Genomic DNA, 24,422 nt, shown 5'->3' on the forward strand with positions numbered 1-24,422 from the left:
ATGACTCAGAGCAGAGGAAGGGTCCCTCTCCGCGTGGAGCCAGCAGTCTCTCTACAACCCAACCTCTGGGCCCCCCACAGCTCTTGGTCTGGGCCATCAATGATTTGTAAAATAAATCATCAGAGTCCTGAAGTTGGAGGTGTGAGTCTGAGTGGGACTGAATAAAGAGCCGTGGTAGGAGGGGTGTGCAACGGTGCCTGTGGTTCTCTGGCGATGGCGTGTCACCCTTCATGATAGTGGGTTATGATGTGCAAGTATAAGAGTGTACTAGTATGTGAGACCACGTGTGCCAGCAACCAGGGTGTATGATATGGCGTGTACATGCACACATCATGGGCAGAGACTGTGTAGTGGCCGACTGCTCTGTGAGGTGGTGACCATGGGGGTGAGGTTCTGAGAGATGGTGTGCACGACATGAGGCAACTGTGAGAAACGGGGCACCAGTGACTGTGTGAGAGGACGTGGGGGTATGTGTGCAACGGGGTGTGCTGAGGCAACATGTGAGGCTATGCTCATGTGATTGTGCACCATGCAGGGTGGTTCTGAGGCGGTGCGACAGCATGTGTACCAGGCACAGCATTTGCTCAATAAACATTTCCGGGATGCTCACCAAGGGCTGTGTAGGACGGAATGTGGAGACCTAGCAGTGTGACCTGAGGTACTGCGTGTCAGGAGGTCTTTGTGGCTCTGGCAAGGGCAGCACTTGTGTGCAAGCACGTGTATGTGAGCGTATCGCACATCCTGTGCCCTGTCACAGTGCCTCCGAGTGGCTGACAGCGTGAGCAGCTCTGTACACTTGTTTGTGGAGGTATCAATATATACAATTTCAGTCTGTAAGTTAGGGACCCACCTCCAGGGGACAGAAGACATGTTCAGGACAGGAACGGGAGGCCAAGATTGGGGCTGGAAAGACAGCCAGCAAGAAGGGCAGAAGGCCAGTCTGGGACCGTGGGGTTGTCCATGGGCCCTCCTGACACTCATCTCTTATCTCTCTCAGCCCAGCTCGGCCTGCAGCCCTGTGGGAAATGGTAGAGAAGGAGGGGGAGATTAGGAGAACAGAATAACCTCTAGGGGGAATATTTAGACCCCGGGGGGGATCTCCCCACAGTGCCAACTCCCTCCCCAACACACCCCTTCACCTGGGTGAACTGCTCCCCCTAAAGTGGAATCTGTTCTTCCATGGAACAAACCCTCACATCGGAGCATGCGTGGAGTCAGGTGACATCCTAACCCAGACAGGTTAAGCGTCTCTCCCAAGGCCACACAGCTGGTGGCACAGGGCTGAGCCAGGCTCCGTGGTGTAGCCTCCACCCTGCAACCAGCACCGTTTCCTGAGTGCTCACTGTGGTCAACAACAGCTGGAAGGCTCAGGTGCTTTCCTTCATGAACACCTGAAAAAATACTCTAGTCCGGCTGGTGTGGCTCAGTGGTTGAGCATCAACCCATGAACCATGAGGACATGGTTGGATTCTTGATCATGGCACATGCCCAGGTTGCAGGCTCGAACCCCAGTGAGGTGCATGTAGGAGGCAGCCGATCCATGAATCTCTCTCATCACTGATGTTTCTATCTCTCTCTCCCTCTCCTTTCCTCTTTGAAATCAATAAAAATATGTGTGTGTGTTTGTTTGTTTTTTTTTTAAAGAAAGCCCCATCTTTAAACTCTTTGGGAATCCTGATTAAGTTCAGGAGCCTTGCTTACATTGTTGACAATGGCCCCGGATGTCACTTTGCACAACAATCCCTACCTCACGCCCCACCCCGCAGAGTCCACAGGAACCTGTGATCCAACTCTCAACATGAACCACAGTCTTGAACTTACATGGAAAATCCTTTCCTGAACCTGTGGTGAGGCGCCTGTCCTGACCCCCTGCTTTAAGTCCAGACCTCATCCTATACAGGCATCTACAGCCTCACCTGGCACAGGACCCCCTGCCCAAACACTGTACAGCAAGTATGTCAAACTTGTGGCCCGCAGGCCGCATGCACCCACAACAAATATTGTTGCAGCCCAGCCAATATAACGGTATGTAAGAAACGTTTTAATAAAAATTTCATAACCTACCAATGGCATATTTCACAGACCTAGAACGAACTCTCCAAAAATTCATCTGGAATAAAAAAAGACCCCGTCGCCGAAACCGGTTTGGCTCAGTGGATAGAGCGTCAACCTGCGGACTGAGAGGTCCCGGGTTCGATTCCGGTCAAGGGCATGTACCTGGGTTGGGGGCACATCCCCGGTGGGGGATGTGCAGGAGGCAGCTGATTGATGTTTCTCTCTCATCGATGTTTCTAACTCTCTCTATCTCTCTCCCTTCCTCTCTGTGAAAAATCAATAAAATATATTTTTTAACAACAACAACAAAAAAAGACCCCGAATAGCTGCAGCGATCCTGAGAAAGAACAAAGCAGGTGGGATCGCAATACCTGATATCAAGCTGTATTACAAAGCCACTGTTCTCAAAACTGCCTGGTACTGGCACAAGAACAGACATACAGATCAATGGAATAGAATAGAGAGCCCAGAAATCGACCTGAACCAATGTGCTCAATTAATATTTGACAAAGGAGGCGAGAACATACAATGGAGTCAAGACAGTCTCTTCAATAAATGGTGTTGGGACAATTGGACAGATACATGCAAGAAAATGAGACTAGACCACCAACTTACACCATACACAAAAATAAACTCAAAATGGATAAAGGACTTAAATGTAAGACAGGAAACCATAAAAATACTAGAGGAATCCAAAGGCAACAAAATCTCAGACATATGCCAAAGCAATTTCTTCACCGATACAGCGCCTAGGGCACTTGAAACTAAAGAGAAAATGAACAAATGGGACTACATCAAATTAAAAGCTTCTGCACAGCAAAAGAAACCATCAACAAAACAAGAAAGCCCACTGCATGGGAGAACATATTTGCCAATGTTATCACCGATAAGGGTTTAATCTCCAACATTTATAAGGAACTCATACAACTTAACAAAAGGAAGATAAACAATCCAATCAAAAAATGGGCAAAGGACCTAAATGGACACTTTTCAAAAGAGGACATTCAGAAAGCCAAGAGACATATGAAAACATGCTCAAAGTCACTAATCATCCGAGAGATGCAAATCAAAACAACAGTGAGGTACCATCTCACACCTGTCAGACTGGCAATCATCAACAAATCAACAAACGACAAGTGCTGGAGAGGATGTGGAGAAAAAGGAACCCTCGTGCACTGCTGGTGGGAATGCAGACTGGTGCAGCCACTATGGAAGACAGTATGGAGTTTCCTCAAAAAGGTAAAAATGGAATTCCCATTTGACCCCGTGATCCCACTTCTAGGAGTATATCCCAAGAAACCAGAAACACCAGTCAGAAAGGATATATGCACCCCTATGTTCATAGCAGCACAATTCACCATAGCTAAGATCTGGAAACAGCTTAAGTGCCCACCAGTAGATGAATGGATTAGAAAACAGTGGTACATCTACATGATGGAATACTATGCTGCTCTAAAAAGGAAGGAACTCTTACCATTTGCAACAGCATGGATGGAACTGGAGAGCATTATGCTAAGTGAAATAAGCCAGTCAATGAAGGAAAAATACCACATGATCTCACTCATTTATGGATAATAAAGACCATTATAAACTTATGAACAAAAATAGATACAAAGGCAGAGCAGCCTCGAACAGACTGGCAAACTACAGCGAGAAGGCCGGGGAGGGTTGGGGGGCAGGAGGCAGGGGGGTAAGAGATCAACCGAAGGACTTGTATGCATGCATATAAGCATAACCAATGGACATAAGACACTGGGGGGTAGGGGAGGCCAGGGGATTGTCAAGGGCGGGGGGAAAAAATGGACACATATGTAATACCCTTTGTAATACTTTAAGCAATAAAACAATTAAGGAAAAAATTTTCATAACTTAATTTTTAGAATATCCTGTTATACATAACTAGAGGCCGGGTGCACAGGATTTGAGCACTGTTGGGGGGTGTGGCCTGTGGGGATCAGCCTGCTCATCCCAGTCTGCAGAGTGGCTGTGGACCCACCCTCTGAGTGGCTGCTCCCTGGTCTGGCATCTTCCGTGGCGCTGGAGCACTAGCTTCTCCAGGGGACCCGGTCAGGGCCAGGCTCAGGGACAATAGCACTGAGGCGGCCGAGTAGGCCTCAGTCCCACGGTGGCCATGAACCTACCTCCCAGCCTCCAGTCAGCCAAGCAGCACTCCCACTGTGGTAGTGCACGGACTCCCCAGGGGGCAGCTCCTGCGTTGAGCGTCTGCCCCCTGGGGGTCAGTGCATGTCATAGCCACTGGTCGATTGGTCGTTCCACCATTCGGTCTCTGGGCTTTTATTATACAGGATTATGAATACCGAACTACAACATTCACTAATGACTGATTACTATAATTGTGTTGCATTCATTTTCCTTACGTACCTTATGTGCAGGTGCACCATTTCTCTCCACTGATACTAGCAGCACATATTTTAGCGGCCGGTTGCCACATCATTAGTCTTGTACTGACTTGTTTGGTGTGCATAACAGGAAATATTTTGCTTTCAGAGAAGAAGAAAAATAGATTTGCATTACGCTTATAAATTTGTGCAGTTATTCAGTGTCTGGTAAGTTAATGTTCAAGAAAAAATATTACTTTTTCTTAAAATGTTCTATTATTTTATGTTAACAATGACTCATTTATTTCAACCCTTTGTAATCAGCATGTCTCTATCGAAATCATCCTATGTTCCTATGAAAATTGAAGGTTTTGTGTGTTTTTTTTTTTGCGGCCCACATAAACTTAAACCTTGTTTATTTGGCCCGTGATAGCCTTTGAGTTTGACATACTTGCTGTACAGGGCTTACTGACCTAATCCTGTCCTTACTCCATGGCCTACAGGAAGCCTAGCCTATAACAGTGCTGGAGCCTATAACCGAATTCTGCAGAAACCTTTCCCTGACTTCCAACAGAAATCCGTAACTTGACCCGTTTCAGGAATCTCGGATCTGATCGTTCATAGGAACCCCTAAACTTGCCCTCTGGAAACACCCTCCTGACCCTGTATAGGAAGCCCTGATGTGACTCCCTCTGACAGCCTTGGTCTGGAAGCCTTGCCCTCACCTTGTACAGGAGCCACTGTCTTGACTGTGGCTAGTGGCCACCACATGAAACAGCGTAGCTCTGGGGAGTCTACAGAATCCTGTAGCAGGCACTGCTATAGGCCTTTCAACCCTGCTCCCCTTTCTTCCTGACTCACTCACTTTCCCAGCCTCCCTTGCAATGACAGGTGGACATGTGACAGTTCTGATCAATCGAGTGAGCAGAGTGGCATATGCAACTTCCAGGCCTGGCCCATAGGAACCTCTCATGGGCCCTCTTATGAGCACTGGCTGGTGTTCTCAGTGGTTAGAGCATGGGCTTGTGCACCGAAGGGTCTCGGGTTTGATTCCCAGACAAGGGCATGCAGCTGGGTTTAGGTTGGATCCCCAGCCCCAGTTGGAGCACATGCAGGCAGCGGCTGCACTGGCTATCCTGGCAGGGTTCCATGTTGCTGGGGTTGCCATGGAGACCCATAGCTAGGGTAGAATCTCACAAAGAAGCCATCTTAGAAATGGCCAGAAGCCTTCACGAGGCTATGTGGGTCACGTTCCCTGTGTATGTGCAGACCTGGGAACGTACATCCCCAGACTGCCTCATTGGGAATGAATACGGTAAGGAGGTGGGGGTGACCCTAGTTGAGTGGCCCATGGGGCTCCACAAAGTTATGCTAAAAGCCCATTGGGAAAAGGCTGCTGGTGACTGCAGCTGCCAGAGTGACCAGTGGGGCTCAGACCCAGGAGTCACCCAATGGCCAGCAGCTGCTCTGGCAACCTATGGGAAGGAAGGTGGGAAGGCTGGCCACCATGTGGGGCTGTTGGGAATCACTGCATCTTGAAAGCAGGATGGCTTCAGACCTTCTGTTCCCTTCTTTCTTCCTTCCCATACCCACCCACACCCCAAACAGTCTTCCAGGTTAATGCATGCCTCTGCTGTCTGGAGGGGACCCCAGGAGGCTCAGCATACACCAGCTGGGCCTATGGCAGCACGGGGCTGTACCCTCCCGCAACTGTGAGCCCCACCTGGGAGTACATCGATCCCCAGGCCTTAGAAGATTCCGATGCAAGAGGCACCTTCCTAGAGAACATCAGGACACAGCGACTGCGTCCGGACCTGTTGGCGCTGGGGCCTGCGGTGCCTTCCTCCATCCCTGTCCCCAGCAGTGCCTACGGGCCCCCCGACTTTCCTAGGAGCTTCTTTCCTCCAACCAGAAGCACCCCCAATCCAGCGGTCTATTCCTCCCCCAACCTCCAAGGAACCCTACCCCTGTCCACCTGTGGTGAGGCTCCCCCAAAGGGACAGGGAGGTTGAGGAGGGGGATGGGGTCCAAGGCAAAGTTGGGCTGAGCCTGGTCCCTCTTGCCCCCTGTCCACCTCACCAGAGCCCTGGGATTGTGCGCCATGCAGGGTGGTTCTGAGAAGGTGTGACAGCATGTGTACCAGGCACAGCGAAAGTCCGGCAGAGCGAAAGTCCGGCAGAGCGAAAGCCGCTCCACAGTGCCACCTGTGCAATGCCGGTGGTCAGACGATGACTAGGCAGAACAAGCCCCAAAGGCGCCGGGTAAGAGCCCAGGCCGGCCTCCCCTCACCCAGGTACTCTGTTCTCACTCAGGGCAGGGATCTCTGCCCTCACACTCTATGAGAACCCACATCCCCCCTCCCTGCCCCATCCACTCAGGGACCCAGCTCTGTACTGAGTGTCTGCCCTCAGCCCACCCTCGGGCTGCAAGCAGGCACGCCGTCCACTCCCTGCACAGCAGTTTTCATCCTTGGCTACACACTGGGATCACCGTGGGGCCCTCCCGAGATGGGTTGATTTACTTGGTCTGGGGCGCTGCCTGGGCATCAGGATTGTTTTCGACTCCCCAAGTGAGTCCAATGTCCGCCAACGCTGAGAACCACTGATGAAGCACCCCACGCCATTTGGAAAGCCCCGGGACAGGAGGCCATGTCCTCGCCCCTCAGAGCACCCTCAGTCTATGCCTTGTCCAGGAAGCCCTGCCTGCACCCTGACCCTCACCTCCTGGGTCCTCCACCCACCAGTGCACTGACCCTCATTTTCTTGCTGCCCCCAGAAGGTCAGCAAGCGGGCAGGTGCCCAGTGCACCAACTGCCAGACAACCATCGCGGCAGTGTGGCGGCTGAATGCCAATAGAGACCCCGTGTGCAATGCCTGCGGCCTTTATTACAAGCGACACCAGGTGTGCCCTGCCTCTTGGAGCCTGCCCCCTGCACCCCCATCCCGCTAACCTGGCCTTCCTTCTCCTTTTCCTTTCCTGTATTCTTCCTATCTCCCTTTCTCTCTTCTCCCTGTTATTCTACTCCCTCCTCCTTCCCTATCACCCTTCTCTTCTCTACACCTTCATCTCCTCCCTGCCTGTCTTTTCCCTCCTGCTCCCTTCTCTCTCCTCCATTTCTCAATTCCTTCCCCCTCCCCTCCAGCCATCAGCTAGTCCTATGGCTAGAGGCTCCCTCAGCCTTTCCATTGCTTAGGGCCTCACAAGCTCATGACTCCTTAGGGCATTATCTGGGCCACAGCTGGGGCCTGCTCCCCTAGTCCTTGACCCAGTTCCTGACTCTGAAGGAGTGGGGTGGAAAGGGTGTCCCTGGTGGAGACACAGAGGCAGATGTCTGAGGTCGGGGAACACTCATGGCCTCTCTTTCATCAGGTGAACCGACCACGGACCGTGCAGAAGGGTGGTATAAAGTCTAGAAAACCCAGGCCATCACAGAAAGAAAAGAAGCCAGTGTCAAGCCTGGGAGGCACTGGACCAGGTGATGCTCCGGCTGGTGGCTTCATGGTGGTGGCTGGGGGCAGCGATGGTGGGAATTGTGGGGAAGTGGCCTCAGGCTTGACATTGGGCCCACCTGGTACTGCCCATCTCTACCAAGGCCTGGGCCCCGGGGTGCTGTCAGAACCTGTCAGTCACCTCATGCCTTTCCCCGGGCCCCTGTTGGGTTCACCCACAGGCTCCTTCCCCACAGGCCCCATGCCTCCCACCACCACCAGCGCTGTGGAGGCACCACTCAGCCCATGAGGACACAGAGCATGACTCAGAGCAGAGGAAGGGTCCCTCTCCGCGTGGAGCCAGCAGTCTCTCTACAACCCAACCTCTGGGCCCCCCACAGCTCTTGGTCTGGGCCATCAATGATTTGTAAAATAAATCATCAGAGTCCTGAAGTTGGAGGTGTGAGTCTGAGTGGGACTGAATAAAGAGCCGTGGTAGGAGGGGTGTGCAACGGTGCCTGTGGTTCTCTGGTGATGGCGTGTCACCCTTCATGATAGTGGGTTATGATGTGCAAGTATAAGAGTGTACTAGTATGTGAGACCACGTGTGACAGCAACCAGGGTGTATGATATGGCGTGTACATGCACACATCATGGGCAGAGACTGTGTAGTGGCCGACTGCTCTGTGGGGTGGTGACCATGGGGGTGAGGTTCTGAGAGATGGTGTGCACGACATGAGGCAACTGTGAGAAACGGGGCACCAGTGACTGTATGAGCGGACGTGGGGGTATGTGTGCAACGGGGTGTGCTGAGGCAACATGTGAGGCTATGCTCATGTGATTGTGCACCATGCAGGGTGGTTCTGAGGCGGTGCGACAGCATGTGTACCAGGCACAGCATTTGCTCAATAAACATTTCCGGGATGCTCACCAAGGGCTGTGTAGGACGGAATGTGGAGACCTAGCAGTGTGACCTGAGGTACTGCGTGTCAGGAGGTCTTTGTGGGTCTGGCAAGGGCAGCACTTGTGTGCAAGCACGTGTATGTGAGCGTATCGCACATCCTGTGCCCTGTCACAGTGCCTCCGAGTGGCTGACAGCGTGAGCAGCTCTGTACACTTGTTTGTGGAGGTATCAATATATACAATTTCAGTCTGTAAGTTAGGGACCCACCTCCAGGGGACAGAAGACATGTTCAGGACAGGAACGGGAGGCCAAGATTGGGGCTGGAAAGACAGCCAGCAAGAAGGGCAGAAGGCCAGTCTGGGACCGTGGGGTTGTCCATGGGCCCTCCTGACACTCATCTCTTATCTCTCTCAGCCCAGCTCGGCCTGCAGCCCTGTGGGAAATGGTAGAGAAGGAGGGGGAGATTAGGAGAACAGAATAACCTCTAGGGGGAATATTTAGACCCCGGGGGGGATCTCCCCACAGTGCCAACTCCCTCCCCAACACACCCCTTCACCTGGGTGAACTGCTCCCCCTAAAGTGGAATCTGTTCTTCCATGGAACAAACCCTCACATCGGAGCATGCGTGGAGTCAGGTGACATCCTAACCCAGACAGGTTAAGCGTCTCTCCCAAGGCCACACAGCTGGTGGCACAGGGCTGAGCCAGGCTCCGTGGTGTAGCCTCCACCCTGCAACCAGCACCGTTTCCTGAGTGCTCACTGTGGTCAACAACAGCTGGAAGGCTCAGGTGCTTTCCTTCATGAACACCTGAAAAAATACTCTAGTCCGGCTGGTGTGGCTCAGTGGTTGAGCATCAACCCATGAACCATGAGGACATGGTTGGATTCTTGATCATGGCACATGCCCAGGTTGCAGGCTCGAACCCCAGTGAGGTGCATGTAGGAGGCAGCCGATCCATGAATCTCTCTCATCACTGATGTTTCTATCTCTCTCTCCCTCTCCTTTCCTCTTTGAAATCAATAAAAATATGTGTGTGTGTTTGTTTGTTTTTTTTTTAAAGAAAGCCCCATCTTTAAACTCTTTGGGAATCCTGATTAAGTTCAGGAGCCTTGCTTACATTGTTGACAATGGCCCCGGATGTCACTTTGCACAACAATCCCTACCTCACGCCCCACCCCGCAGAGTCCACAGGAACCTGTGATCCAACTCTCAACATGAACCACAGTCTTGAACTTACATGGAAAATCCTTTCCTGAACCTGTGGTGAGGCGCCTGTCCTGACCCCCTGCTTTAAGTCCAGACCTCATCCTATACAGGCATCTACAGCCTCACCTGGCACAGGACCCCCTGCCCAAACACTGTACAGCAAGTATGTCAAACTTGTGGCCCGCAGGCCGCATGCACCCACAACAAATATTGTTGCAGCCCAGCCAATATAACGGTATGTAAGAAACGTTTTAATAAAAATTTCATAACCTACCAATGGCATATTTCACAGACCTAGAACGAACTCTCCAAAAATTCATCTGGAATAAAAAAAGACCCCGTCGCCGAAACCGGTTTGGCTCAGTGGATAGAGCGTCAACCTGCGGACTGAGAGGTCCCGGGTTCGATTCCGGTCAAGGGCATGTACCTGGGTTGGGGGCACATCCCCGGTGGGGGATGTGCAGGAGGCAGCTGATTGATGTTTCTCTCTCATCGATGTTTCTAACTCTCTCTATCTCTCTCCCTTCCTCTCTGTGAAAAATCAATAAAATATATTTTTTAACAACAACAACAAAAAAAGACCCCGAATAGCTGCAGCGATCCTGAGAAAGAACAAAGCAGGTGGGATCGCAATACCTGATATCAAGCTGTATTACAAAGCCACTGTTCTCAAAACTGCCTGGTACTGGCACAAGAACAGACATACAGATCAATGGAATAGAATAGAGAGCCCAGAAATCGACCTGAACCAATGTGCTCAATTAATATTTGACAAAGGAGGCGAGAACATACAATGGAGTCAAGACAGTCTCTTCAATAAATGGTGTTGGGACAATTGGACAGATACATGCAAGAAAATGAGACTAGACCACCAACTTACACCATACACAAAAATAAACTCAAAATGGATAAAGGACTTAAATGTAAGACAGGAAACCATAAAAATACTAGAGGAATCCAAAGGCAACAAAATCTCAGACATATGCCAAAGCAATTTCTTCACCGATACAGCGCCTAGGGCACTTGAAACTAAAGAGAAAATGAACAAATGGGACTACATCAAATTAAAAGCTTCTGCACAGCAAAAGAAACCATCAACAAAACAAGAAAGCCCACTGCATGGGAGAACATATTTGCCAATGTTATCACCGATAAGGGTTTAATCTCCAACATTTATAAGGAACTCATACAACTTAACAAAAGGAAGATAAACAATCCAATCAAAAAATGGGCAAAGGACCTAAATGGACACTTTTCAAAAGAGGACATTCAGAAAGCCAAGAGACATATGAAAACATGCTCAAAGTCACTAATCATCCGAGAGATGCAAATCAAAACAACAGTGAGGTACCATCTCACACCTGTCAGACTGGCAACCATCAACAAATCAACAAACGACAAGTGCTGGAGAGGATGTGGAGAAAAAGGAACCCTCGTGCACTGCTGGTGGGAATGCAGACTGGTGCAGCCACTATGGAAGACAGTATGGAGTTTCCTCAAAAAGGTAAAAATGGAATTCCCATTTGACCCCGTGATCCCACTTCTAGGAGTATATCCCAAGAAACCAGAAACACCAGTCAGAAAGGATATATGCACCCCTATGTTCATAGCAGCACAATTCGCCATAGCTAAGATCTGGAAACAGCTTAAGTGCCCACCAGTAGATGAATGGATTAGAAAACAGTGGTACATCTACATGATGGAATACTATGCTGCTCTAAAAAGGAAGGAACTCTTACCATTTGCAACAGCATGGATGGAACTGGAGAGCATTATGCTAAGTGAAATAAGCCAGTCAATGAAGGAAAAATACCACATGATCTCACTCATTTATGGATAATAAAGACCATTATAAACTTATGAACAAAAATAGATACAAAGGCAGAGCAGCCTCGAACAGACTGGCAAACTACAGCGAGAAGGCCGGGGAGGGTTGGGGGGCAGGAGGCAGGGGGGTAAGAGATCAACCGAAGGACTTGTATGCATGCATATAAGCATAACCAATGGACATAAGACACTGGGGGGTAGGGGAGGCCAGGGGATTGTCAAGGGCGGGGGGAAAAAATGGACACATATGTAATACCCTTTGTAATACTTTAAGCAACAAAACAATTAAGGAAAAAATTTTCATAACTTAATTTTTAGAATATCCTGTTATACATAACTAGAGGCCGGGTGCACAGGATTTGAGCACTGTTGGGGGGTGTGGCCTGTGGGGATCAGCCTGCTCATCCCAGTCTGCAGAGTGGCTGTGGACCCACCCTCTGAGTGGCTGCTCCCTGGTCTGGCATCTTCCGTGGCGCTGGAGCACTAGCTTCTCCAGGGGACCCGGTCAGGGCCAGGCTCAGGGACAATAGCACTGAGGCGGCCGAGTAGGCCTCAGTCCCACGGTGGCCATGAACCTACCTCCCAGCCTCCAGTCAGCCAAGCAGCACTCCCACTGTGGTAGTGCACGGACTCCCCAGGGGGCAGCTCCTGCGTTGAGCGTCTGCCCCCTGGGGGTCAGTGCATGTCATAGCCACTGGTCGATTGGTCGTTCCACCATTCGGTCTCTGGGCTTTTATTATACAGGATTATGAATACCGAACTACAACATTCACTAATGACTGATTACTATAATTGTGTTGCATTCATTTTCCTTACGTACCTTATGTGCAGGTGCACCATTTCTCTCCACTGATACTAGCAGCACATATTTTAGCGGCCGGTTGCCACATCATTAGTCTTGTACTGACTTGTTTGGTGTGCATAACAGGAAATATTTTGCTTTCAGAGAAGAAGAAAAATAGATTTGCATTACGCTTATAAATTTGTGCAGTTATTCAGTGTCTGGTAAGTTAATGTTCAAGAAAAAATATTACTTTTTCTTAAAATGTTCTATTATTTTATGTTAACAATGACTCATTTATTTCAACCCTTTGTAATCAGCATGTCTCTATCGAAATCATCCTATGTTCCTATGAAAATTGAAGGTTTTGTGTGTTTTTTTTTTGCGGCCCACATAAACTTAAACCTTGTTTATTTGGCCCGTGATAGCCTTTGAGTTTGACATACTTGCTGTACAGGGCTTACTGACCTAATCCTGTCCTTACTCCATGGCCTACAGGAAGCCTAGCCTATAACAGTGCTGGAGCCTATAACCGAATTCTGCAGAAACCTTTCCCTGACTTCCAACAGAAATCCGTAACTTGACCCGTTTCAGGAATCTCGGATCTGATCGTTCATAGGAACCCCTAAACTTGCCCTCTGGAAACACCCTCCTGACCCTGTATAGGAAGCCCTGATGTGACTCCCTCTGACAGCCTTGGTCTGGAAGCCTTGCCCTCACCTTGTACAGGAGCCACTGTCTTGACTGTGGCTAGTGGCCACCACATGAAACAGCGTAGCTCTGGGGAGTCTACAGAATCCTGTAGCAGGCACTGCTATAGGCCTTTCAACCCTGCTCCCCTTTCTTCCTGACTCACTCACTTTCCCAGCCTCCCTTGCAATGACAGGTGGACATGTGACAGTTCTGATCAATCGAGTGAGCAGAGTGGCATATGCAACTTCCAGGCCTGGCCCATAGGAACCTCTCATGGGCCCTCTTATGAGCACTGGCTGGTGTTCTCAGTGGTTAGAGCATGGGCTTGTGCACCGAAGGGTCTCGGGTTTGATTCCCAGACAAGGGCATGCAGCTGGGTTTAGGTTGGATCCCCAGCCCCAGTTGGAGCACATGCAGGCAGCGGCTGCACTGGCTATCCTGGCAGGGTTCCATGTTGCTGGGGTTGCCATGGAGACCCATAGCTAGGGTAGAATCTCACAAAGAAGCCATCTTAGAAATGGCCAGAAGCCTTCACGAGGCTATGTGGGTCACGTTCCCTGTGTATGTGCAGACCTGGGAACGTACATCCCCAGACTGCCTCATTGGGAATGAATACGGTAAGGAGGTGGGGGTGACCCTAGTTGAGTGGCCCATGGGGCTCCACAAAGTTATGCTAAAAGCCCATTGGGAAAAGGCTGCTGGTGACTGCAGCTGCCAGAGTGACCAGTGGGGCTCAGACCCAGGAGTCACCCAATGGCCAGCAGCTGCTCTGGCAACCTATGGGAAGGAAGGTGGGAAGGCTGGCCACCATGTGGGGCTGTTGGGAATCACTGCATCTTGAAAGCAGGATGGCTTCAGACCTTCTGTTCCCTTCTTTCTTCCTTCCCATACCCACCCACACCCCAAACAGTCTTCCAGGTTAATGCATGCCTCTGCTGTCTGGAGGGGACCCCAGGAGGCTCAGCATACACCAGCTGGGCCTATGGCAGCACGGGGCTGTACCCTCCCGCAACTGTGAGCCCCACCTGGGAGTACATCGATCCCCAGGCCTTAGAAGATTCCGATGCAAGAGGCACCTTCCTAGAGAACATCAGGACACAGCGACTGCGTCCGGACCTGTTGGCGCTGGGGCCTGCGGTGCCTTCCTCCATCCCTGTCCCCAGCAGTGCCTACGGGCCCCCCGACTTTCCTAGGAGCTTCTTTCCTCCAACCAGAAGCACCCCCAATCCAGCGGTCTATTCCTCCCCCAACCTCCAAGGAACCCTACCCCTGTCCACCTGTGGTGAGGCTCCCCCAAAGGGACAGGGAGGTTGAGGAGGGGGATGGGGTCCAAGGCAAAGTTGGGCTGAGCCTGGTCCCTCTTGCCCCCTGTCCACCTCACCAGAGCCCTGGGATTGTGCGCCATGCAGGGTGGTTCTGAGAAGGTGTGACAGCATGTGTACCAGGCACAGCGAAAGTCCGGCAGAGCGAAAGTCCGGCAGAGCGAAAGCCGCTCCACAGTGCCACCTGTGCAATGCCGGTGGTCAGACGATGACTAGGCAGAACAAGCCCCAAAGGCGCCGGGTAAGAGCCCAGGCCGGCCTCCCCTCACCCAGGTACTCTGTTCTCACTCCGGGCAGGGATCTCTGCCCTCACACTCTATGAGAACCCACATCCCCCCTCCCTGCCCCATCCACTCAGGGACCCAGCTCTGTACTGGAGTGTCTGCCCTCAGCCCACCCTCGGGCTGCAAGCAGGCACGCCGTCCACTCCCTGCACAGCAGTTTTCATCCTTGGCTACACACTGGGATCACCGTGGGGCCCTCCCGAGATGGGTTGATTTACTTGGTCTGGGGCGCTGCCTGGGCATCAGGATTGTTTTCGACTCCCCAAGTGAGTCCAATGTCCGCCAACGCTGAGAACCACTGATGAAGCACCCCACGCCATTTGGAAAGCCCCGGGACAGGAGGCCATGTCCTCGCCCCTCAGAGCACCCTCAGTCTATGCCTTGTCCAGGAAGCCCTGCCTGCACCCTGACCCTCACCTCCTGGGTCCTCCACCCACCAGTGCACTGACCCTCATTTTCTTGCTGCCCCCAGAAGGTCAGCAAGCGGGCAGGTGCCCAGTGCACCAACTGCCAGGCAACCATCACGGCAGTGTGGCGGCTGAATGCCAATAGAGACCCCGTGTGCAATGCCTGCGGCCTTTATTACAAGCGACACCAGGTGTGCCCTGCCTCTTGGAGCCTGCCCCCTGCACCTCCATCCCGCTAACCTGGCCTTCCTTCTCCTTTTCCTTTCCTGTATTCTTCCTATCTCCCTTTCTCTCTTCTCCCTGTTATTCTACTCCCTCCTCCTTCCCTATCACCCTTCTCTTCTCTACACCTTCATCTCCTCCCTGCCTGTCTTTTCCCTCCTGCTCCCTTCTCTCTCCTCCATTTCTCATTTCCTTCCCCCTCCCCTCCAGCCATCAGCTAGTCCTATGGCTAGAGGCTCCCTCAGCCTTTCCATTGCTTAGGGCCTCACAAGCTCATGACTCCTTAGGGCATTATCTGGGCCACAGCTGGGGCCTGCTCCCCTAGTCCTTGACCCAGTTCCTGACTCTGAAGGAGTGGGGTGGAAAGGGTGTCCCTGGTGGAGACACAGAGGCAGATGTCTGAGGTCGGGGAACACTCATGGCCTCTCTTTCATCAGGTGAACCGACCACGGACCGTGCAGAAGGGTGGTATAAAGTCTAGAAAACCCAGGCCATCACAGAAAGAAAAGAAGCCAGTGTCAAGCCTGGGAGGCACTGGACCAGGTGATGCTCCGGCTGGTGGCTTCATGGTGGTGGCTGGGGGCAGCGATGGTGGGAATTGTGGGGAAGTGGCCTCAGGCTTGACATTGGGCCCACCTGGTACTGCCCATCTCTACCAAGGCCTGGGCCCCGGGGTGCTGTCAGAACCTGTCAGTCACCTCATGCCTTTCCCCGGGCCCCTGTTGGGTTCACCCACAGGCTCCTTCCCCACAGGCCCCATGCCTCCCACCACCACCAGCGCTGTGGAGGCACCACTCAGCCCATGAGGACACAGAGCATGACTCAGAGCAGAGGAAGGGTCCCTCTCCGCGTGGAGCCAGCAGTCTCTCTACAACCCAACCTCTGGGCCCCCCACAGCTCTTGGTCTGGGCCATCAATGATTTGTAAAATAAATCATCAGAGTCCTGAAGTTGGAGGTGTGAGTCTGAGTGGGACTGAATAAAGAGCCGTGGTAGGAGGGGTGTGCAACGGTGCCTGTGGTTCTCTGGTGATGGCGTGTCACCCTTCATGATAGTGGGTTATGATGTGCAAGTATAAGAGTGTACTAGTATGTGAGACCACGTGTGCCAGCAACCAGGGTGTATGATATGGCGTGTACATGCACACATCATGGGCAGAGACTGTGTAGTGGCCGACTGCTCTGTGAGGTGGTGACCATGGGGGTGAGGTTCTGAGAGATGGTGTGCACGACATGAGGCAACTGTGAGAAACGGGGCACCAGTGACTGTATGAGAGGACGTGGGGGTATGTGTGCAACGGGGTGTGCTGAGGCAACATGTGAGGCTATGCTCATGTGATTGTGCACCATGCAGGGTGGTTCTGAGGCGGTGCGACAGCATGTGTACCAGGCACAGCATTTGCTCAATAAACATTTCCGGGATGCTCACCAAGGGCTGTGTAGGACGGAATGTGGAGACCTAGCAGTGTGACCTGAGGTACTGCGTGTCAGGAGGTCTTTGTGGGTGTGGCAAGGGCAGCACTTGTGTGCAAGCACGTGTATGTGAGCGTATCGCACATCCTGTGCCCTGTCACAGTGCCTCCGAGTGGCTGACAGCGTGAGCAGCTCTGTACACTTGTTTGTGGAGGTATCAATATATACAATTTCAGTCTGTAAGTTAGGGACCCACCTCCAGGGGACAGAAGACATGTTCAGGACAGGAATGGGAGGCCAAGATTGGGGCTGGAAAGACAGCCAGCAAGAAGGGCAGAAGGCCAGTCTGGGACCGTGGGGTTGTCCATGGGCCCTCCTGACACTCATCTCTTATCTCTCTCAGCCCAGCTCGGCCTGCAGCCCTGTGGGAAATGGTAGAGAAGGAGGGGGAGATTAGGAGAACAGAATAACCTGTAGGGGGAATATTTAGACCCCGGGGGGGATCTCCCCACAGTGCCAACTCCCTCCCCAACACACCCCTTCACCTGGGTGAACTGCTCCCCCTAAAGTGGAATCTGTTCTTCCATGGAACAAACCCTCACATCGGAGCATGCGTGGAGTCAGGTGACATCCTAACCCAGACAGGTTAAGCGTCTCTCCCAAGGCCACACAGCTGGTGGCACAGGGCTGAGCCAGGCTCCGTGGTGTAGCCTCCACCCTGCAACCAGCACCGTTTCCTGAGTGCTCACTGTGGTCAACAACAGCTGGAAGGCTCAGGTGCTTTCCTTCATGAACACCTGAAAAAATACTCTAGTCCGGCTGGTGTGGCTCAGTGGTTGAGCATCAACCCATGAACCATGAGGACATGGTTGGATTCTTGATCATGGCACATGCCCAGGTTGCAGGCTCGAACCCCAGTGAGGTGCATGTAGGAGGCAGCCGATCCATGAATCTCTCTCATCACTGATGTTTCTATCTCTCTCTCCCTCTCCTTTCCTCTTTGAAATCAATAAAAATATGTGTGTGTGTTTGTTTGTTTTTTTTTTAAAGAAAGCCCCATCTTTAAACTCTTTGGGAATCCTGATTAAGTTCAGGAGCCTTGCTTACATTGTTGACAATGGCCCCGGATGTCACTTTGCACAACAATCCCTACCTCACGCCCCACCCCGCAGAGTCCACAGGAACCTGTGATCCAACTCTCAACATGAACCACAGTCTTGAACTTACATGGAAAATCCTTTCCTGAACCTGTGGTGAGGCGCCTGTCCTGACCCCCTGCTTTAAGTCCAGACCTCATCCTATACAGGCATCTACAGCCTCACCTGGCACAGGACCCCCTGCCCAAACACTGTACAGCAAGTATGTCAAACTTGTGGCCCGCAGGCCGCATGCACCCACAACAAATATTGTTGCAGCCCAGCCAATATAACGGTATGTAAGAAACGTTTTAATAAAAATTTCATAACCTACCAATGGCATATTTCACAGACCTAGAACGAACTCTCCAAAAATTCATCTGGAATAAAAAAAGACCCCGTCGCCGAAACCGGTTTGGCTCAGTGGATAGAGCGTCAACCTGCGGACTGAGAGGTCCCGGGTTCGATTCCGGTCAAGGGCATGTACCTGGGTTGGGGGCACATCCCCGGTGGGGGATGTGCAGGAGGCAGCTGATTGATGTTTCTCTCTCATCGATGTTTCTAACTCTCTCTATCTCTCTCCCTTCCTCTCTGTGAAAAATCAATAAAATATATTTTTTAACAACAACAACAAAAAAAGACCCCGAATAGCTGCAGCGATCCTGAGAAAGAACAAAGCAGGTGGGATCTCAATACCTGATATCAAGCTGTATTACAAAGCCACTGTTCTCAAAACTGCCTGGTACTGGCACAAGAACAGACATACAGATCAATGGAATAGAATAGAGAGCCCAGAAATCGACCTGAACCAATGTGCTCAATTAATATTTGACAAAGGAGGCGAGAACATACAATGGAGTCAAGACAGTCTCTTCAATAAATGGTGTTGGGACAATTGGACAGATACATGCAAGAAAATGAGACTAGACCACCAACTTACACCATACACAAAAATAAACTCAAAATGGATAAAGGACTTAAATGTAAGACAGGAAACCATAAAAATACTAGAGGAATCCAAAGGCAACAAAATCTCAGACATATGCCAAAGCAATTTCTTCACCGATACAGCGCCTAGGGCACTTGAAACTAAAGAGAAAATGAACAAATGGGACTACATCAAATTAAAAGCTTCTGCACAGCAAAAGAAACCATCAACAAAACAAGAAAGCCCACTGCATGGGAGAACATATTTGCCAATGTTATCACCGATAAGGGTTTAATCTCCAACATTTATAAGGAACTCATACAACTTAACAAAAGGAAGATAAACAATCCAATCAAAAAATGGGCAAAGGACCTAAATGGACACTTTTCAAAAGAGGACATTCAGAAAGCCAAGAGACATATGAAAACATGCTCAAAGTCACTAATCATCCGAGAGATGCAAATCAAAACAACAGTGAGGTACCATCTCACACCTGTCAGACCGGCAATCATCAACAAATCAACAAACGACAAGTGCTGGAGAGGATGTGGAGAAAAAGGAACCCTCGTGCACTGCTGGTGGGAATGCAGACTGGTGCAGCCACTATGGAAGACAGTATGGAGTTTCCTCAAAAAGGTAAAAATGGAATTCCCATTTGACCCCGTGATCCCACTTCTAGGAGTATATCCCAAGAAACCAGAAACACCAGTCAGAAAGGATATATGCACCCCTATGTTCATAGCAGCACAATTCACCATAGCTAAGATCTGGAAACAGCTTAAGTGCCCACCAGTAGATGAATGGATTAGAAAACAGTGGTACATCTACATGATGGAATACTATGCTGCTCTAAAAAGGAAGGAACTCTTACCATTTGCAACAGCATGGATGGAACTGGAGAGCATTATGCTAAGTGAAATAAGCCAGTCAATGAAGGAAAAATACCACATGATCTCACTCATTTATGGATAATAAAGACCATTATAAACTTATGAACAAAAATAGATACAAAGGCAGAGCAGCCTCGAACAGACTGGCAAACTACAGCGAGAAGGCCGGGGAGGGTTGGGGGGCAGGAGGCAGGGGGGTAAGAGATCAACCGAAGGACTTGTATGCATGCATATAAGCATAACCAATGGACATAAGACACTGGGGGGTAGGGGAGGCCAGGGGATTGTCAAGGGCGGGGGGAAAAAATGGACACATATGTAATACCCTTTGTAATACTTTAAGCAATAAAACAATTAAGGAAAAAATTTTCATAACTTAATTTTTAGAATATCCTGTTATACATAACTAGAGGCCGGGTGCACAGGATTTGAGCACTGTTGGGGGGTGTGGCCTGTGGGGATCAGCCTGCTCATCCCAGTCTGCAGAGTGGCTGTGGACCCACCCTCTGAGTGGCTGCTCCCTGGTCTGGCATCTTCCGTGGCGCTGGAGCACTAGCTTCTCCAGGGGACCCGGTCAGGGCCAGGCTCAGGGACAATAGCACTGAGGCGGCCGAGTAGGCCTCAGTCCCACGGTGGCCATGAACCTACCTCCCAGCCTCCAGTCAGCCAAGCAGCACTCCCACTGTGGTAGTGCACGGACTCCCCAGGGGGCAGCTCCTGCGTTGAGCGTCTGCCCCCTGGGGGTCAGTGCATGTCATAGCCACTGGTCGATTGGTCGTTCCACCATTCGGTCTCTGGGCTTTTATTATACAGGATTATGAATACCGAACTACAACATTCACTAATGACTGATTACTATAATTGTGTTGCATTCATTTTCCTTACGTACCTTATGTGCAGGTGCACCATTTCTCTCCACTGATACTAGCAGCACATATTTTAGCGGCCGGTTGCCACATCATTAGTCTTGTACTGACTTGTTTGGTGTGCATAACAGGAAATATTTTGCTTTCAGAGAAGAAGAAAAATAGATTTGCATTACGCTTATAAATTTGTGCAGTTATTCAGTGTCTGGTAAGTTAATGTTCAAGAAAAAATATTACTTTTTCTTAAAATGTTCTATTATTTTATGTTAACAATGACTCATTTAATTCAACCCTTTGTAATCAGCATGTCTCTATCGAAATCATCCTATGTTCCTATGAAAATTGAAGGTTTTGTGTGTTTTTTTTTGCGGCCCACATAAACTTAAACCTTGTTTATTTGGCCCGTGATAGCCTTTGAGTTTGACATACTTGCTGTACAGGGCTTACTGACCTAATCCTGTCCTTACTCCATGGCCTACAGGAAGCCTAGCCTATAACAGTGCTGGAGCCTATAACCGAATTCTGCAGAAACCTTTCCCTGACTTCCAACAGAAATCCGTAACTTGACCCGTTTCAGGAATCTCGGATCTGATCGTTCATAGGAACCCCTAAACTTGCCCTCTGGAAACACCCTCCTGACCCTGTATAGGAAGCCCTGATGTGACTCCCTCTGACAGCCTTGGTCTGGAAGCCTTGCCCTCACCTTGTACAGGAGCCACTGTCTTGACTGTGGCTAGTGGCCACCACATGAAACAGCGTAGCTCTGGGGAGTCTACAGAATCCTGTAGCAGGCACTGCTATAGGCCTTTCAACCCTGCTCCCCTTTCTTCCTGACTCACTCACTTTCCCAGCCTCCCTTGCAATGACAGGTGGACATGTGACAGTTCTGATCAATCGAGTGAGCAGAGTGGCATATGCAACTTCCAGGCCTGGCCCATAGGAACCTCTCATGGGCCCTCTTATGAGCACTGGCTGGTGTTCTCAGTGGTTAGAGCATGGGCTTGTGCACCGAAGGGTCTCGGGTTTGATTCCCAGACAAGGGCATGCAGCTGGGTTTAGGTTGGATCCCCAGCCCCAGTTGGAGCACATGCAGGCAGCGGCTGCACTGGCTATCCTGGCAGGGTTCCATGTTGCTGGGGTTGCCATGGAGACCCATAGCTAGGGTAGAATCTCACAAAGAAGCCATCTTAGAAATGGCCAGAAGCCTTCACGAGGCTATGTGGGTCACGTTCCCTGTGTATGTGCAGACCTGGGAACGTACATCCCCAGACTGCCTCATTGGGAATGAATACGGTAAGGAGGTGGGGGTGACCCTAGTTGAGTGGCCCATGGGGCTCCACAAAGTTATGCTAAAAGCCCATTGGGAAAAGGCTGCTGGTGACTGCAGCTGCCAGAGTGACCAGTGGGGCTCAGACCCAGGAGTCACCCAATGGCCAGCAGCTGCTCTGGCAACCTATGGGAAGGAAGGTGGGAAGGCTGGCCACCATGTGGGGCTGTTGGGAATCACTGCATCTTGAAAGCAGGATGGCTTCAGACCTTCTGTTCCCTTCTTTCTTCCTTCCCATACCCACCCACACCCCAAACAGTCTTCCAGGTTAATGCATGCCTCTGCTGTCTGGAGGGGACCCCAGGAGGCTCAGCATACACCAGCTGGGCCTATGGCAGCACGGGGCTGTACCCTCCCGCAACTGTGAGCCCCACCTGGGAGTACATCGATCCCCAGGCCTTAGAAGATTCCGATGCAAGAGGCACCTTCCTAGAGAACATCAGGACACAGCGACTGCGTCCGGACCTGTTGGCGCTGGGGCCTGCGGTGCCTTCCTCCATCCCTGTCCCCAGCAGTGCCTACGGGCCCCCCGACTTTCCTAGGAGCTTCTTTCCTCCAACCAGAAGCACCCCCAATCCAGCGGTCTATTCCTCCCCCAACCTCCAAGGAACCCTACCCCTGTCCACCTGTGGTGAGGCTCCCCCAAAGGGACAGGGAGGTTGAGGAGGGGGATGGGGTCCAAGGCAAAGTTGGGCTGAGCCTGGTCCCTCTTGCCCCCTGTCCACCTCACCAGAGCCCTGGGATTGTGCGCCATGCAGGGTGGTTCTGAGAAGGTGTGACAGCATGTGTACCAGGCACAGCGAAAGTCCGGCAGAGCGAAAGTCCGGCAGAGCGAAAGCCGCTCCACAGTGCCACCTGTGCAATGCCGGTGGTCAGACGATGACTAGGCAGAACAAGCCCCAAAGGCGCCGGGTAAGAGCCCAGGCCGGCCTCCCCTCACCCAGGTACTCTGTTCTCACTCCGGGCAGGGATCTCTGCCCTCACACTCTATGAGAACCCACATCCCCCCTCCCTGCCCCATCCACTCAGGGACCCAGCTCTGTACTGGAGTGTCTACCCTCAGCCCACCCTCGGGCTGCAAGCAGGCACGCCGTCCACTCCCTGCACAGCAGTTTTCATCCTTGGCTACACACTGGGATCACCGTGGGGCCCTCCCGAGATGGGTTGATTTACTTGGTCTGGGGCGCTGCCTGGGCATCAGGATTGTTTTCGACTCCCCAAGTGAGTCCAATGTCCGCCAACGCTGAGAACCACTGATGAAGCACCCCACGCCATTTGGAAAGCCCCGGGACAGGAGGCCATGTCCTCGCCCCTCAGAGCACCCTCAGTCTATGCCTTGTCCAGGAAGCCCTGCCTGCACCCTGACCCTCACCTCCTGGGTCCTCCACCCACCAGTGCACTGACCCTCATTTTCTTGCTGCCCCCAGAAGGTCAGCAAGCGGGCAGGTGCCCAGTGCACCAACTGCCAGACAACCATCGCGGCAGTGTGGCGGCTGAATGCCAATAGAGACCCCGTGTGCAATGCCTGCGGCCTTTATTACAAGCGACACCAGGTGTGCCCTGCCTCTTGGAGCCTGCCCCCTGCACCCCCATCCCGCTAACCTGGCCTTCCTTCTCCTTTTCCTTTCCTGTATTCTTCCTATCTCCCTTTCTCTCTTCTCCCTGTTATTCTACTCCCTCCTCCTTCCCTATCACCCTTCTCTTCTCTACACCTTCATCTCCTCCCTGCCTGTCTTTTCCCTCCTGCTCCCTTCTCTCTCCTCCATTTCTCATTTCCTTCCCCCTCCCCTCCAGCCATCAGCTAGTCCTATGGCTAGAGGCTCCCTCAGCCTTTCCATTGCTTAGGGCCTCACAAGCTCATGACTCCTTAGGGCATTATCTGGGCCACAGCTGGGGCCTGCTCCCCTAGTCCTTGACCCAGTTCCTGACTCTGAAGGAGTGGGGTGGAAAGGGTGTCCCTGGTGGAGACACAGAGGCAGATGTCTGAGGTCGGGGAACACTCATGGCCTCTCTTTCATCAGGTGAACCGACCACGGACCGTGCAGAAGGGTGGTATAAAGTCTAGAAAACCCAGGCCATCACAGAAAGAAAAGAAGCCAGTGTCAAGCCTGGGAGGCACTGGACCAGGTGATGCTCCGGCTGGTGGCTTCATGGTGGTGGCTGGGGGCAGCGATGGTGGGAATTGTGGGGAAGTGGCCTCAGGCTTGACATTGGGCCCACCTGGTACTGCCCATCTCTACCAAGGCCTGGGCCCCGGGGTGCTGTCAGAACCTGTCAGTCACCTCATGCCTTTCCCCGGGCCCCTGTTGGGTTCACCCACAGGCTCCTTCCCCACAGGCCCCATGCCTCCCACCACCACCAGCGCTGTGGAGGCACCACTCAGCCCATGAGGACA

At 51.6% G+C, this 24,422-nt stretch overlaps 3 protein-coding genes across 3 annotated transcripts; all 3 read left to right on the forward strand.

Moving 5' to 3' along the window:
• LOC308511969 (erythroid transcription factor-like) lies at positions 1-8,132 on the forward strand (the record flags this gene model as incomplete). The annotated part of the gene is made up of 3 exons (XM_081081781.1): positions 1-21; positions 7,170-7,295; positions 7,764-8,132. 3 exons carry the CDS (start codon positions 1-3, stop codon positions 8,130-8,132), a joined length of 516 nt encoding a protein of 171 aa, XP_080937907.1.
• An 11-nt stretch (positions 8,133-8,143) lies between these two features.
• LOC308511970 (erythroid transcription factor-like) lies at positions 8,144-16,275 on the forward strand (the record flags this gene model as incomplete). Its single annotated transcript, XM_081081782.1, has 3 exons — positions 8,144-8,164; positions 15,313-15,438; positions 15,907-16,275. The coding sequence occupies 3 exons, from the start codon at positions 8,144-8,146 to the stop codon at positions 16,273-16,275; spliced, it is 516 nt and encodes a 171-aa protein (XP_080937908.1).
• An 11-nt stretch (positions 16,276-16,286) lies between these two features.
• Positions 16,287-24,417, forward strand: LOC308511971 (erythroid transcription factor-like; the record flags this gene model as incomplete). The annotated part of the gene is made up of 3 exons (XM_081081783.1): positions 16,287-16,307; positions 23,455-23,580; positions 24,049-24,417. The coding sequence occupies 3 exons, from the start codon at positions 16,287-16,289 to the stop codon at positions 24,415-24,417; spliced, it is 516 nt and encodes a 171-aa protein (XP_080937909.1).
• Positions 24,418-24,422: the final 5 nt, after the last annotated feature.

The sequence above is a fragment of the Myotis nattereri genome (assembly GCF_964212035.1).
Source record: "Myotis nattereri genome assembly, chromosome: X".
In the NCBI taxonomy this organism is placed as follows: domain Eukaryota; kingdom Metazoa; phylum Chordata; class Mammalia; order Chiroptera; family Vespertilionidae; genus Myotis; species Myotis nattereri.